Below are 16,013 nucleotides of genomic sequence, written 5' to 3'. Positions count from 1 at the left end.
GTAAGGCATCGGTAAACATTGCTGGGCAAAAGTTATTGCTGAGGTAAAGGCAATTATGATGCAATTAGGCAAGCTTTAGGATGCATAAGATGGGGAAGGAAATTGCAGGGGATGGGCACAATTGAAATGTGGAGCTTATTCAAGGAACAAGTATGTACCTATCAAACATGGAGGATGTGTTCGAGAGAGGGAGCCATGGTTTACTAAATAAATTGTCAAGAGAAAGAAGAAGGCTTATGTTAGGATGAGATGTGAAGGCTCAGCCAGGAAAGACTTAAAGAGAGAGCTAAGAAGAGCCAGGAAGGGCCATAAGAAGTCATTGGCAGATAGGATCAAGGAAAACCCTAAAGCTTTGTGCAGGTATATCAGAAATAAAAGAATGACTAGAGAAAGATTAGGGTCAATCAAGGAGAGTAATGGGAAGTTGTGCATGGATTCCGAGGAGATGGGGAAATGCTAAATGAATATTTTTCATCGGTATTCACACTGGAAAAAGAGAATGTTGTCGAGGAGAAAACTGAGATACAGGCTACGAGACTAGCCAGGATTGAAGTTCACAAGGAGGAGGTGTCAGCAATTCTGGAAAATGTGAAAATAGATAAGTTCCCTGGGCTGGATGGGATTTATCCTAGGATTCTCTGGGAAGCCAGGGAGGAGATTGCAGAGCCTTTGGCTTTGATTTTTATGTCGTCATTGTCTATAGGAATAGTGCCAGAAGACTGGACAATGGCAAATGTTGTTCCCTTGTTCAAGAGGGGAATAGAGACAACCCTAGTAGTTATAGATCAATGAGCCTTACTTCGGTTGTTAATCCTATCTATCATCGAGAGAGGAATAATTTGACTAGGGATAGTCAACACAGTTTTGTGAAGGATAGGTTGTGCCTCACAAACCTTACTGAGTTCTTTGAGATGGTGACCAAACAGTTGGATGAGGTAAAATGATTGATGTGGTGTATATAGATTTCAGTAAGGCATTTGATAACATTCCCCACAGTAGGCTATTGCACAAAATACAGAGGCATGGGATTGAGGATGATTTAGTGATTTGGATCAGATGTTGGCTAGCTGAAAGAAGAAAGAGGGTGTTGGTTGATAGGAAATGTTCGTCCTGGAATTTAGTTACTTGTGGTGTACAGCGAGGATCTGTTTTGTTGCCAGTGTTGCTTGTCATTTTTATAAATGACCTTGATAAGGCATAGAAGGATGGGTTAGTAAATTTGTGGATGACACTAATGTCGCTGGAGTTGTGGATAGTGTTGAAGGATGTTGCAGGTTACAGAGGGACATGGATAAGCTGCAAAGCCAGGCTGAGAGTTGGCAAATGGAGTTTAATGCAGAAAAGTGTGAGGTGATTCACTTTGGAAGGAGTAACAGGAATGCAGAGTACTGGGCTAATGATAAGGTTCTTGGTAGTGCAGATGAACAGAGAAATCTCTGTGTCCTTGTACACAGATCCCTGAAGCTGCCACCAGGTTGGTAGAGTTGTTAAGAAGGCATACGATGTGTTAGTTTTTATTGGTAGAGGGATTGAGTTTCAGAGCCACACGGTCATACTGCAGCTGTACAAAACTCTGGTGTGGCCGAACTTGGAGTATTGCGTACAGTTCTGGTCACCACATTATAGGAAGGAAGTGGAAGCTTTGGAATGGGTTAAGAGGAAATTTACTAGGATGTTGCCTGATATGGAGGGAAAGTCTTATGAGGAAAGGCTAAGGGACTTGAGGCTGTTTTCATTAGAGAGAAGGAGGTTGAGATGTGACATAATTGAGACATATAAGATTATCAGAGGTTAGATAGGGTGGACAGTGAGAGCTTTCTTCCTCAGATGGTGATGGCTAGCATGAGGGAACATAGGGGTGATAGATTGAGGAGTGATAGATATAGGACAGATGTCAGAGGTAGTTCATTTACTCAGTAGTAGGAGCGTGAAACGCATTGCCTGCAACAGGAGTAGACTCATCAACTTTAAGGGCATTTAAATGGTGATTGGATAAACATATGGATGAAAATCTAATAGTGTAGGATAGATATGCTTCAGATTGGTTCCATCGGTCGGCGCAACATCGAGGGCTGAAGGGCCTGTGATGTTCTGTGTTCTATCTTGTCTTAACTGCCTTCTTACCCAGGGGAACAGTGCCAACATGTTCAAACTGTCCTCACAATTGAAATTATTCATTCCTAGAACCATTCTTGTACTTCACTTCTGCATTCTCTCCAGTGTATTCGCATCCTTCCTGTATTATGATGTCCAGAACTGTACACAATACCCTAGCTGATATCTAACAAGGGTCTTGTACAAGTTCAACATCACCTTCTTTATGTTGTACTCGAAACACCCATTTATAAAGCTAGGATACTGTATGCTTTACTTACTCCTCTCTCTACCTGACAACTTCAATCATTTGTGTATATATACACCCAGGTCCCTTTGCTCCTGCACCCTCTAAAGGATTGTAGCCCCTATTTTATAAGATATGTTAAAGCAAATACTAGATTAAAAGAAGCAGCTTATCATGTTGCCAAAGAAGTATTAAGCTACTGGTAAACAAGAAATTAGTAAAGGGAGAGCAAATAGAGTAGGAGTAAATTGGAATGAAATATAAAACAGACTTTAAGAACTTTGGCCAGTGTGTAAATAGGGAGCAACAAAAGTAAATGTATGTTCCTGAAAGGCAGAGACCAGAGAAATTAGAATGGGGGATAAGGAAATGACAGGACACTAAACATACATTTTGAGTCTATCATCTTAGCACAACATACCAGAAATAATAGAGAATGAAGGATCTAATGAGAGTAAGAACTTAGTGATTAATATTAGTCAAGCAAAAGAACTGGCAAAATTAATGAGCTAAACTAAAAGCTGACAAATCCACTACTCATGATGGTCTACATCCTATTATGACAGTATATTTAGAAATTAATGGGAGGAGTACAGAAATCAAGATTTAGTGAGGTCTTCAGCATGTCATCCGCAGTCAGATAAGTGGAGATAATAGGCTTGAATAGGAAATCAGATTTTTCTTTATATTCATTCATGGGATGTGGGCACCACAGGCTAGGCCAGCATTTATTTCCATCAAAATTGCCCAAAGGGCAGTTCAGAGTCCACGATCTTACTGTGGGTCTGGAATCACAAGAAGGCCAGGCTAGGTAAAGATGGTAGATTTCCTTCCAAGAAGGACATTAGAGAACCAGTCGTGTTTTTCTGAAAATCGACACTGGTTTCATGGTCATCATTAGACTCTTAATTCCACATTTTTATTTAAAGCCAAATTCCATCATCTAAATTTCACACACATTTACAAATTACATGACCACGTTTAACAGTTTACAGCCAACAGTTTGGAGCAAATATAGAAAGAAAACCGCCCTAAAACCATGCAACAAACAGTTGGTTGAGTAGAGCAGAAAGGCAGTGGTGCAGGGAACCTTGAAGAGATGACCAGAGATAAATGAGGCACTATTGTACATTATCAAGTTACTGAATTAAAAGCTGTGAACTAGACTAGGAATGTACAATCAGAAGTATATTTTAAAAAGTCTTCAAATGTTTGGACATAATATTGCAATTGGAGCAAAACTTCACAATGGCTATGCAATCTGAATTCCCTCACTGATATACTTTGGCTGCAGCAAGTCTGCTACTACTTTCATCCTTATTTCCTCACTTAGTCCCTCTCAGGGACTGAACCTACAATCTCCAACCACCCCCACCCTAACAATCTCTTCCTTGCTGTCAACTTATTCCAACTTTGTATCTGATTCTACTCTCTTGTGCAGCACCACTTCAGACTGATCTTTGGCAGTCATGCCTTAAGCCACCTAGATCACCCAGTGTGGAATTTTATGATGTGGAGGTGCTGGTGTTGGACTGGGGTGTACAAAATTAAAAATCACACAACACCAGGTTATAATCCAACAGGTTTGTTTGGAAGCACTAGCTTTCGAAGAGCTGCTCTTTCATCAGGTGATTGTGACCTGATGAAGGAACAGTGTTCTGAAAGCTAGTGCTTCCAGTTAAACATTTTGGACTATAACCTAGTGTTGTGTGATTTTTAACTCTGGAATTTTAACACTTCAATCCTTCACTCCTGCATTTCCCAGTGTACCTGCGTTACCCTCTTTAAAACTCACTCGCCTCTTTGATCAACCTTTTCCTCCTGTGTCCATTTCTAAAATTACAGAAAATTACTACATGACCAAGCAATCCATATCATTGTTTATCCTCCATACAAGCAGTACTGTTAATCCAAGTTGTGACCTTTTACCCTTTTATCCCCTATTCCTTCATTCTTCTATGTCGTCCATTCCTAAAGGTTAACATGTTCTCTTCTCCAGTTGCTAACATTCAACAGAACATCATTCTCTGTGTATAAGTAAATTGCTTCTGCTATCTTAATTTAATGTGTTGCATTAACCTCCTTCCCCTCATTCTGGATTTTCCAACCAATAGAAAAGGTTGTTTCTATTTTCTCTGTACACAACCCTTAGAATTGTAATCACTTTTACCAAATTGTCTTATAATTGCCTGTGTTTTTGTTCATATTTATATTTCCATATGCAAGGCAGTGATTCTTTCTTCACTGGCTCAGCATTTTTTTTTTGCATTATCATTCCCTGGCATGGTTTTCTATTTTTAAATCATTACTTGGACACAATAAATCCACTTGCTGTGACAATGGTCAGATGGTAATTAATAGATATATCGAGAAAGGAATTGTGGCTTCTAGTTTCTGTTCACTTAATGGAAATAATCAATTGTCAGGTTTAGTTAATTTAACTGCAGTAATTATTATCCAATGCCATATTGTTAATGTTCGTACTTTCATTGTAGATGTGAACTTCAGTTGCCGATAGGATGTAATTGAAGGTTACATTGGGCTGCTTTGACATTTCATTAAACACCACACCTTTCAGGTATTTTAATTGCCCAAACAAGTAAACATACATAAAGGCTCACATGAAAGCTAAATCTTTCAGCTTGTAAATTATCTTGCTCTTTGGTTTGGATTTTTGCATGTTTATTACACTTTTTACAAAAAAACACATTCACTATCTTCCACCCCCATCCCTAATTTCACGATTCCAGTAGGGATATTTGCAGCCTTGCTGTACTTGAATTAAATGGTCATTTATCATCTTTGAATCATATTGGGAGACTCAGCATGTTCCTGGAAAACTAAAACTATGCAAGGTGCTAGTCAGACCACAACTGGCATATTGTGAAAAGTTTTGGGCCCCTTATCTAAGGAAGGATACATTGGCATTGGACACAGTACAGAGAAGGTTCAATAGCCTGATACCATCTGTGAAGACTGTCTTGTGAAGAGACAATAAGCACATTGGATCTGTACTCATTGGAATATAGAAGAACAAAAAGTGACTTATTGACATATACAAGATGCCAAGGGGAATTGGTAAGGTAGATGTGGAAATGTTATAGGAGAGTCCAGGACTGGTGGTCATAATCTCAGAATAAGTCATTGCATAATTAGAAAAAGGGATGAAGAGGAATTTCATCTCTCAGGAGGTAGTGAATCTGTGGAATTCTTTACCGTAGAGGACCATCGAGTGTGAGTCATTTAAATATATTCAAGATTGAGCTAAGCAGATATTTAATTGGTAAAGGAATCAAAGGTTATGGGGAAAAAGCAAGAAAGTGGAGTTGAGGATTGTTGGATCAGCATGTGCTCATTGAATGGTGGAGTAGGTGTGATTGGTTGAATGAATCTCTCCATCCATTGTTTAGTTGCTTGGTGTGTGGAAATTCATGGGTGCTTCATCCATGTTGTCAATGTAATTTAATGGGTTCTTGTTTTTATTTTAACTGCATGCTGAAACATCATTGGAAACTGGTACTTTTGGTCTTCTGTCAGAACCCTAGACATTCTGGTTCCATAAAGCATCTACACCAGCTAGCTGTTGCTGTGAGGCTTTTTGCTAGATTTGGATTTAGATTTGGCCATCTTATAGGCATATATATGCTTTGCCTTTTTGGTGACAATGTGAACAAGCTGACAATTTTTGAGGACTCATTCAGATACGTGCTTCTAGTTTAGGCCATTTGCTGGTACCTATTTTAAGACTCATTAGATCTTGGGTGTCTTCTTAATGAATGCATTCCTTCTTACATTAGCATGCCAGATTTTCACCAATACGAAATTCTCTCAGTACTTTGACAAGCTAACAAACTTTACCTGAAATCAGTTTTGTACTTAATTCCCTTTGGAAGATCCACCTGGATCTGTTCTGTGTGGATATCCTAAAATCCCACGTATAGAGATATAGAGATGTACAGCATGGAAACAGATCCTTTGGTCCAACTTGTCTATGCCAACCAGATGTTCTAAATTAATCTAGTCCCATTTACCAGCATTTGGCCCATATCCCTCTAAACCCTTCCTATTCATATACCCTTCCAGATGCCTTTTAAATGTAGGATTTGTACCAGCCTCTACCACTTCCTCTGGCAGCTCATTCCATACATGCACTGCCGTCTGCCTGAAAAAGTTGCCCTTTAGGTCCCCTTTATAGATTTCCCCTCTCACCTTAAACCTATGCCCTCTACTTTTGGATTCCCCCACCCGGGGAAATGACCTTGTCTAGTTACCCTCTCCGTGCCACTCATGATTTTACAAATCTCTATAATCTCCCCTCAGCCTCTGACTCTCCAGGGAAAGTAGGCCAAGCCTATTCATCCTTTCCCTTTAGCTCAAATCCTCCAACCCTGGCAACACACTTGAAAATCTTTTCTGAACCCTTTCAAGTTTCACAATATCCTTCCTATAGTAAAGAGACCAGAATTGCATGCAGTACTCCAAAAGTGCCCAAACCAATATCCTATACAGCCACAAATTAACCTCCCAACTCCTCTACTCAATGCACTGACCAATAAAAGGCAAGCATACCAAAGGCCCCATTCAATATCCTATCTACCTTTGACTCCACTTTCAAAGAACAATAAACCTGCACTCCAACATCTTTGTTCAGCTTGTTATCTTGTCAACATGGTCCATATTGACTACTTGATCCCACTTGCCAACTTGTACGGTGAGTAAGTATTTGAGGTAAAATAATATTGAGGCTGACTTCTTATGCACGCTTAACACTTCTGAGCAGAAAAGGTGGTGGAGTTTGATTTGCATGCTGAGCATAGGCCTAAACTTTGTTTGGGATGAAGAATTGGAATTGGCTTAAATGCCTTGATTTTTGGTGGTTGTTTTGGGTGCCTTTCCACGAAGAGAAAGACAAGTAGAGCTGTTGGACCAGAGTTGGCTTGGAACCAAAGATTTGAGTATCAAAGCATGTTAATTGGGGAAAACTGCAGAGCTTTAAAACACGTATAGAGTCATATCTATGTTATTCTCCATTGCTTTCTCCTCTCTTTCAATATAGTTTGCAACTGGTCCAGAGAAGGATATTTTATATTACTTAACTATATGGGACAGACCTCTGCAGCTCTGCTAGACTTCAGCTTACACATGTGTGACAGACGTACACAGAATCTGACAGATTGGAAGAGTGTAAATATCCCCTCAGGAATGCTGTTTCTTCGGAGGTCGAAGCATTTACCACTTACTGCTGTTAGTTACAAACTGCAGCTACAGCTGCAAGCATCAGCCTGCCAGTTTGCTTTCAAGTGACAGTGATGGATTGTAATGGTTTCGAAGACTAGCAGGGAGACTGGAGTCAATGTGATACTGTATTGCATTTCCATTATTATTACATTCTGCCTCTACAACAAATACAGAATTAACAGGGTTGTGGCTTTTAAATATTGATACAGAGCTCACCACTTAGTGAACAATACTCTCAGTGGTGCATTTTACACATTGTAACAAATACAATAAATGCCTGCAGTTGTTCATTTTGTTTTCAGCATTATTTATGTGTCCTCACAGCATGGACATATAGTTTATTGATTCTTTTGACTCACTGCACCATGCAGCGACAGCACATGAGATTATGGGCAGGTTTGTGCTCTTTGGTGTCACCCAGCTCTTCTGCAGGCAGGAGGTACACAAAAAGACCTGAAAGGTTGCTTTGGGTACTAAACTGATGACATTGCCAGTCTGCTCAACCCAGCACCTCTGCCACAATATTAGGAAGTATATGTAGGGAGGGATACTGAAACAGTACTGTAGGAGATATTCGTATACTTTTCTCTTGGTTCCTTGATCCTCACAGGCCAATGACAATATCATCACCAAGCAGGGTCTTTTGGGACTGCGTTAGAGTGTCATAGGCTCAGACACTAACCAAGATTTTGTCTCAAAGCTTTCTCACTTCAAGGAGAAAATTACCCAGGCTCTGACTGAGGAATCTTTTTGTTTTTTGGAGAACCTGACATCATCTTGTACATTACACATAACCATCCTTGCGTTTTTTTTTAATGTAGCAAATGGACTTTCAATGTAAAACAATGCTTAGGAATTCAGTGACTTTACTGTCCTGGGATGTCCAGTTAAAAGGTCATTCGCTGTCATAGCTGACAGCTCTTATCACATTTTTTTAAAAAGGTTCATATTTGAACTTTCAGCAATCCACGTGATTCCTGAGTTGATACCAGCTTATTCCCCTTCTCAACTGAAGACATTGACTTCTAATCTGAGTCTGGTTCCAACAGTCCAGATGCCTCCTGGCAGTTTGTCCAAGTTCATATTATTCACATTTTATTCTAGGCAGCATCAAAATGTAGATGAACATCCCAATCCCTTCAGAGACCCAAGGAATGAAGATGTCACATCATAGGAGGAGGGATTAGGGAATGAGCTGGAATTGAAGGAGACAGGTGGAAATGCAAAGACCTTTAGAGAAACAACTCAACGGCATGGGATCGAAGTGTTAGAAGGAATAGCTACCAGTAGTAGGAAATTGTCCTGTCATTTCCCAATAAAGTAAGGTAAAGTCACCATAGTGACTGGGCACCATAGGGCTGTTATCTCATTAGAGAGAGATGACTGGTGATGGTTTAACCTGAGAGTTATTATGCATAAGGTGAGGGACGAGGTTGAGAATACAGTGGTGATCTCAGCCAGTACAGGAATTGAATCCACTCTATTGGTGTCAGGGTATACTGCAAACTAGCCACCCAGACAACTGAGCTAACTGATCCCATTTTCTAGGAGAGAGATCATGAATTGCATCGGTCAGTGTTTCAGAGCATATACAGGAATAAATCATACAACTAAGTCTTAGATTTAATCCACAGACTTATGTCAATGAGTCGCTTTCAAACCAGCCTAGCACTAGGCGCACAAGATTGTTTTTGTGCTACCATTGTTATGACCAGACTTTTGCCAGGGCTGTTCAATTTGTTACTGTTCCAAATGGGTTAGTCCCTCCCAAGCTCTGAAGCTCATGAGTGAGGAGGGTCTTAACTGGTTCCCCTTTTTTATTCACCTCCCCTTCAGTTTGCTGCAACTAAATTAATTTAAAAAGGATCCCTTCCCTTATGGATAGCTCTCTCCCAGATCCAAACAAACTTATGTTATGGAAGGAGATAATTTAACCAGGCTTTCTTGAACTAACGCAAAGAGAGTTCGGTGATTACTAAACAGAAGAAGAATTTGTGATGTCACACACGTTCACACAGATTAGACATAAGAGGCGAGTCCAAAAGGATAAATGTTAAATGGACGGATGTATAGATCAAACTGTGAATTGTTCATGAACTGCAGACAGTGGAATATTGCAGCCATTGCAGTGAGGGTTACCATTAGTGTTGACATTGGTGAGCTTTCAAATTGATTGAGAATCTGTAGTTGTGTTGACCTTTGACCGTGGTTGAATTCCATCATTCAGGATTAGAGTGAGTCAATTGTTATTCTGTTTCCTTTCTAACTGAATAGTAGGACTTGGAGTAACAGAGGGTCTTCACACAGTGTTAACTAGGTGATGGTTCTTCACCTGTGGCCATCACTGCATGCTGTGATCGAAATCAGGCTGGTACACATGAGAGCGCTCAGTCCCACTAATCCACTCTAGTAGAGTTGAAGCTGGCTTTCTAAACCCTATTCTTCAAAGGAAAACCCAAAATGTGGGAATGTAATCTGCTGATGGTGGCTTGCTGTTGAGCAGGCGATTGTCAGCCCCCTTTTTATCTTTATAGTCACAAGACATCACAGTACAATGTGTTTGAAGTTCCTTTGGCACCAATTCTGGTCTCCTTCCTATCGGAAAGATGTTGTGAAACTTGAAAGGGTTCAGAAAAGATTTACAAGGATGATGCCAGGTTTGGAGGATTTGAGCTATAGGGAGAGGCTGAACAGGCTGGGGCTGTTTTCCCTGGAGCGTAGGAGGCTGAGGGGTGACCTTATAGAGGCTTACAAAATTATGAGTGGCATGGATAGGATAAATAGACAAAGTCTTTTCCCTGGGGTCAGGGAGTCCAGAACTAGAGGGCATAGGTTTAGGGTGAGAGGGGAAAGATATAAAAGGGACCTAAGGGGCAACTTTTTCACACAGAGGATGGTATGTGTATGGAATGAGCTGCCAGAGGAAGTGGTGGAGGCTGGTACAATTGCAACATTTAAGAAGTATTTGGATGGGTATATGAATAGGAAGGATTTGGAGGGATATGGGCCGGGTGCTGGCAGGTGGGACTAGATTGGGTTGGGATATCTGATCAGCATGGACGGGTTGGACCGAAGGGTCTGTTTCCATGCTGTACATCTCTATGATCTATGGTCCCACACACCAGGATCTTGCACTTCCAGTTCTTGTTTCTGTAGCAGATCTCTTTAAAAAAAAAACACCTTTTGGAATTAAGGACTAAAAATGTCCACAGCACTCTGCGGTTCTGACTCATGGTCATGACAACATAACCCATAGCTTTCCATCCTGAAGGCTGAGAAATGGGCAATTCTGTCACTGAGTGAATACCCAATCTGTCCAAAATACTTTTCATCTCAGCTGAACAGCAGGCTAATGGAAACTGTCTAGATTCAATATGAAGAATAGAACCACAGCTCAATAAAAGTCTGCACCTCCAGTCAATGAGTGGAGAACATGGAGATAAATTGAAGGAAACAGAATGGATTTGCTGTCACTTGAAATGCCTGATTTCAAAACAAGGCAGTGACACCAGAGGAGAACCAATGGTTCAAGTACATAAGGGAAGAATAATGAAGATAAAGAAACCTAACAGAGCAAACACAATTAATGAGTATTTTGCCTACAACAAAAGCAGAAATGGCTGAGAAACTCAAAAGGTCTGGTAGCATCTGTAGGGAGAAAACAAAGTTAATGTTTTGAGGCCAGTGACTCTTCATCAGAATAAATTACCTACTTTAGTCTCACATGAGAGTTGGGGAGTTATGGGCTGAGGGATTTCAGCATTGTTTATTTTACACAAGGAAATACTGCCAACATTTGCTTGTTATTGATACTTGATATTGCTTTTTATTGCATTTCATTAGATTTAGTTTTGGCTTTCCCTTCTTTTCCCTCTACTGATGTGCTTTTCTTCCTCTTGTGCAGGGATTGCAGTATGTAACATCCCAGCAGCAGCTGTTGAGGAAACGGCTGATTCCACGCTCTGCCACATTCTGAATTTATACCGGCGGAACACTTGGCTATACCAGGCACTGCGTGAGGGAACCCGAGTGCAGAGTGTGGAGCAGATCCGAGAAGTAGCATCAGGAGCAGCGAGAATCCGAGGGGAGACGCTAGGACTAATTGGTTTTGGTAAGCTCTGTGTGATAGATCTGTGAAAGGTGAAGATAAAGCTGCTTTCTCAGCTGTTGATACAGGTTCATAAAGTAAAAATTTTAATCATGATGCAGAGGAACATCTAACTCTCACAATTGAGTGTTCATTTGCTTTTCATTATGGTTATGAAAATGGAGATATTGTTTAATCACTTTCAGAGTCAACAATCTTGATTGTTGTATTCAAATTAGTGGATGGTGTTTTCAATTGAAGTAGCAAAGGAATGATCCAATCATATTGCTAGTTCTGGACCATAAGAAAGTTCTAATGAATTAAGCGTGGCAGCCTTTCTGTGTTGTTTCTAACCCTGGCATCACTTCCCATTGGATTTGGGTTGGCAGGGAAACGACAACGGCGTTAATACTGTAATCAGGTTCCAAAGATGTCATTGGAACTCAATTTGCATATTTAAGCAAGGAACCCAGCAACTCTGAGCATATGTCCTTGGTACTTAACAACTTACAATTACAGCTGACGGCATTAGGGCAGGTCATTCTCCAGTTCTAGTTTAAACACTCCTTCCACAATATTTTCAACTTCGTATGTTTGATTCCTGAGATGGGTTTGCAATCTCATATTTACAAGATCATTCAGGCCAACTAATTTCACCGTTGTAACATTGCTCAATCATATACAACTCAGCATATCTACAGCACAAACCCTTATCTGTGCTGTTGTTACCTCTCGACCTGACGATTACAATACATTCTGGCTAATCTCCCACTTTTTGCCCGTTGTAAACTTGGGCTCATCCAAGCTCTGCCTGTGTCTTAACTCTCATCTAGTCTCCTACCACTCCCATTCCTCACTGACCTTATATTGACTCCAGGTCAAGCAACATCTAATTTTAAAATTTCCATCAATATTTTCAAATCTATCTATGATGTCTGCCCCTCACTATCTCTGTAATTTCCATCTACCATACAACTCTTTGTGGTCTTTGTATTAATTTAGTTCTGGTGTATTGTGCATTCTCAATTATAGTTGCTCTACCATTGGTAGCTATGCTATTGGTTACTCAGGCCTTTCTGTGTCTCAAATCTCATTTTTCTCCTTAAGGTGCTTCTTGAAGCATACCCCTTTAACCTTTTGCCATCTAACCTGATATCCCCTTGAGTTTTTGTTTCACAGGTGCTCCTGTGAAGCACCTTGAGAAGTTTCATTAAAATAAAGGTGCAATGTAATTATAGGTGGTTGTTGTCTAATTCCCGGCAGTGATGAAGGATTTAAAATTTACCTAACTTTATTAGAGGCTGACATTTTTATCTTGGATATTGCAATCTAGGATGTGCCTAACCCTGTGTCATATCAGTTAATGTAATCTATAGTTGTGTTTTGTATTATTTATTATTTCATGGGATGTAGGTGGCAGGGGCAAGACCAGCACTTGTTAGCAATCCATAATTGCCCTGGAGATAGTGATCAACTATCTTGTTGAATCAAGATGGTCGATTTAGTGAAAGTGGATACTCAGTGCTGCTAGAAAGGGAGTTCCAGGATTTTGATCCAATGACAGTGAAGTAAATGATATAAATCCAGATGGTGTGTGGCTTGGAAAGGAATTTGCAGGAGATGATGTTCCAATGCATCTTCTGCCTTACTCCTTTTTTGGTGGTAGAACTTGCCAGTTTAAAAATGCTGTCAGAGTACCAACATTTTTAAATATAAGAGGTCTCCTGTATAAATCAGAGGGTCATAAGTCTTTGGAACTAACTTTCCCAAAGAGTGGTAGAGCTGGGATCATTGAATATTTCTTGAAGCAGCGGTAGATTCCTGACTAACATAAGGGAATGAAAGGTTATGAAAGATAGGTGGGAATGTGAAGTAGAGGACACATTACGATCAGCCTTATTGAATAGTTGAACATGCTAGAGGCACCAAATGCCTACTGCTGTTTTTAATTTGTATGTTCATATGTTTCTAGTAAATGGTAAATCTCAAGATGGTTGATAGTGGGGGATTCAGTGGTCATAAGACCTTGACTGTCAAAGGTGTTTCTCTATTGGTCACTGGCTGTCATTTGAGTCACATGATCATCACTTGTCACTTATTGATTCAAATCTGAATGTTGAGGACAGCTGCAGCTGATTTATTGGCAGATTGGCTTCAGAATTAATTGCAAAATTTTTTAAGAGGAAACTTTGCTAATAATGAAGATTGCTAGTCTAAATTATTACTCACTTCCTACAAATCTGTTTTACGTACGTTGCAGAAATGTTTCTGCTGATCGAAAGGTTGATAGTGTTGATCTAATAGAATCACAAAATTAAATGTGCATTTATCTTAGTCTTCAAAATGTCCTAATTACATGATTGAAGTTGAAATTGACTTTCGATTTGGGAATTGTTGCCAATGTAGGGCATGGAGAAGAGAGGAAAGAAGAATGTTTTGACCTGTCAGTCTCGGGCTAAAGTCTAGATATAACGGCCCAATGTACAACAATTAATCATGAATGGGTGAAAACAATCCCCACAGCCAGCACTACTCAGGATATCTTAGAAAGTGGAATCTGACTAGGGCCTGAGTGACGTGGGCAATTACAAAGTTTTTGGCAGAATCAATAAGAAATCCAGTAAGGCAGATCTTGAGGTCAAGAACATCTTGCTCCATCTTTTATGTATTTGCCAAATGGCAAGGCAAGTTGCTCACTAGGCAGCAGTGAGTTGCCAATTCAAAGGGATAATTTCTTGTCAAATGCCTTATTAACGGACTTATTAATATTCAGTTTCTTATTTTACCAAATACACTTTCAAAATACATGTTGAGAATCCTGGAGATGCAAGTACCTAGCAACTTCAGCTTGCTGATGACTGCAAACTGCCTTCATGTTGGGCCAGGCAACAATATTGCAGGGCATGCTGCATGGGTACCAGCGGGAGGCACCCCATATCCACAAATATTGGCATCCAAAATGTGTCAACCTTTGACATTTCTCTGCTCCACTTAGAGCACGCTTCTACAGTTCAGGGCTGCACCAGTAACTTATATTGTAATGCTGCAAAAACAAAAAGGAGACTGCACTGAGAGAAACACACCAAGCTCATGAACTGGACCAGGCTGATTCTTTAGGCTCTTTGCTGCCATAACACTCATTCTAAGCCTACCTGGATGCTCACAGCATCACTTCTTTGCATTGCCTTGTTTTTTTCTGTTTTGCCCTCTCAGCCAGAGATTTTACTTCTGACTTACCTTTCTATTTAGCACAGTCAGAAAGAAAGGAAACTTGGCATGGTTGTCAGTAGGCTTCAGTCAAGTCAAGAGGGGTAGCCATCAGTTAGGGAACTATGTCACAGCAAGTCAAAGGCAACCTCCATACTAGTCCTAGATCTTGCACATGGTTATTTAGCCACTTGGGTGGTCAAATCAGGAGAGGAGCTGAATGTCTGACAGCTCACCATTTATCTTGACTATCTCTGCCCTATTGGAGGCTGCTTTTCTTCTGGAATGAGAGAGATGCAGGTATTATGGAGCATGAAAATGGGTGAAAGAGCAATTTTATCTGGAGCAGGTGGGAAGGTGACCCAAGTGATTGAGTAAGCAGCTCATAGGGCATACAAAGTAGTGGTCTAAGAGGTGGGATAGTGACAGTGAGTGAGGGAAGATGTTGCAGGCAGTAGTGGGAGTGGTGGGGCATTAGCATTCATTATTATCGAATCCCTATGGTTGGAAATTGTTCCAACAAGTCCTCACTGACTCTTTTGAAGAGCAATACACCCAGAGTCACCCCTCATACTATCCCTGTAACCCTGCACTTCCCATGGTAACTCCACTAACTTACACATCCCTAGAAACTATGGGCAATTTAGCGTGGCCAATCCACTTAGACTGCACATCTTTTGATTGTGGGAGGAAACCAGAGCACCCAGAGGAAACACACGCAGACACAGGGAGAGTGTGCAAACTCCACGCAGTTGCCCGAGGCTGGAGTCAAACCTGAGTCCCTGACGCTGTGAGGCGACAGTGCTAACCACTGAGCCACCCATAGTTGGAGGTGGGTACAGTAGCAGATATAGAGTAAGTGTAAGGTATCAGAGACAATATGGTGGCACTTATGCTGGTGGAGTGGAGGGTGTCATTGACCTTCTTCCTACAGTGCTTGGCATTTGTCCAGACAACTGAGATTGCACTGATGCAGGTGGCAAGCTCAGACCAGACATGATCTGGTGTTGTGGCCTCCGCTGCTGGTCTTGGGGCAAGAGGATCTCTTGCATTTGCACCACCCCGTCCAGAAGGTTAAAAACAATGACTGCCGATGCTGGAAACCAGATTCTGGATTAGTGGTGCTGGAAGAGCACAGCA

General features: G+C 40.7%; 1 protein-coding gene across 8 annotated transcripts in view; it reads left to right on the top strand.

The window, feature by feature from the left end:
• Positions 1-16,013, top strand: part of LOC122546872 (C-terminal-binding protein 2) — a 293,229-nt gene that overhangs the window by 235,617 nt on the left and 41,599 nt on the right. For all 8 annotated transcript variants that reach the window (XM_087998941.1, XM_087998942.1, XM_087998944.1 and 5 more), the window contains one exon: positions 11,484-11,690. In XM_087998941.1, coding sequence (XP_087855067.1) covers positions 11,484-11,690 — 207 coding nt within the window. The remainder of the gene's footprint in view (positions 1-11,483; positions 11,691-16,013) is intronic.

Source organism: Chiloscyllium plagiosum, unplaced genomic scaffold (assembly GCF_037043375.1).
Source record: "Chiloscyllium plagiosum isolate Xiang-an unplaced genomic scaffold, Cpla_swu_hap1 HiC_scaffold_22, whole genome shotgun sequence".
NCBI classification, from domain to species: domain Eukaryota; kingdom Metazoa; phylum Chordata; class Chondrichthyes; order Orectolobiformes; family Hemiscylliidae; genus Chiloscyllium; species Chiloscyllium plagiosum.
The sequence above is the reverse complement of the archived record's forward strand: the minus strand, read 5'-3'. Positions and strand labels throughout refer to the sequence as shown.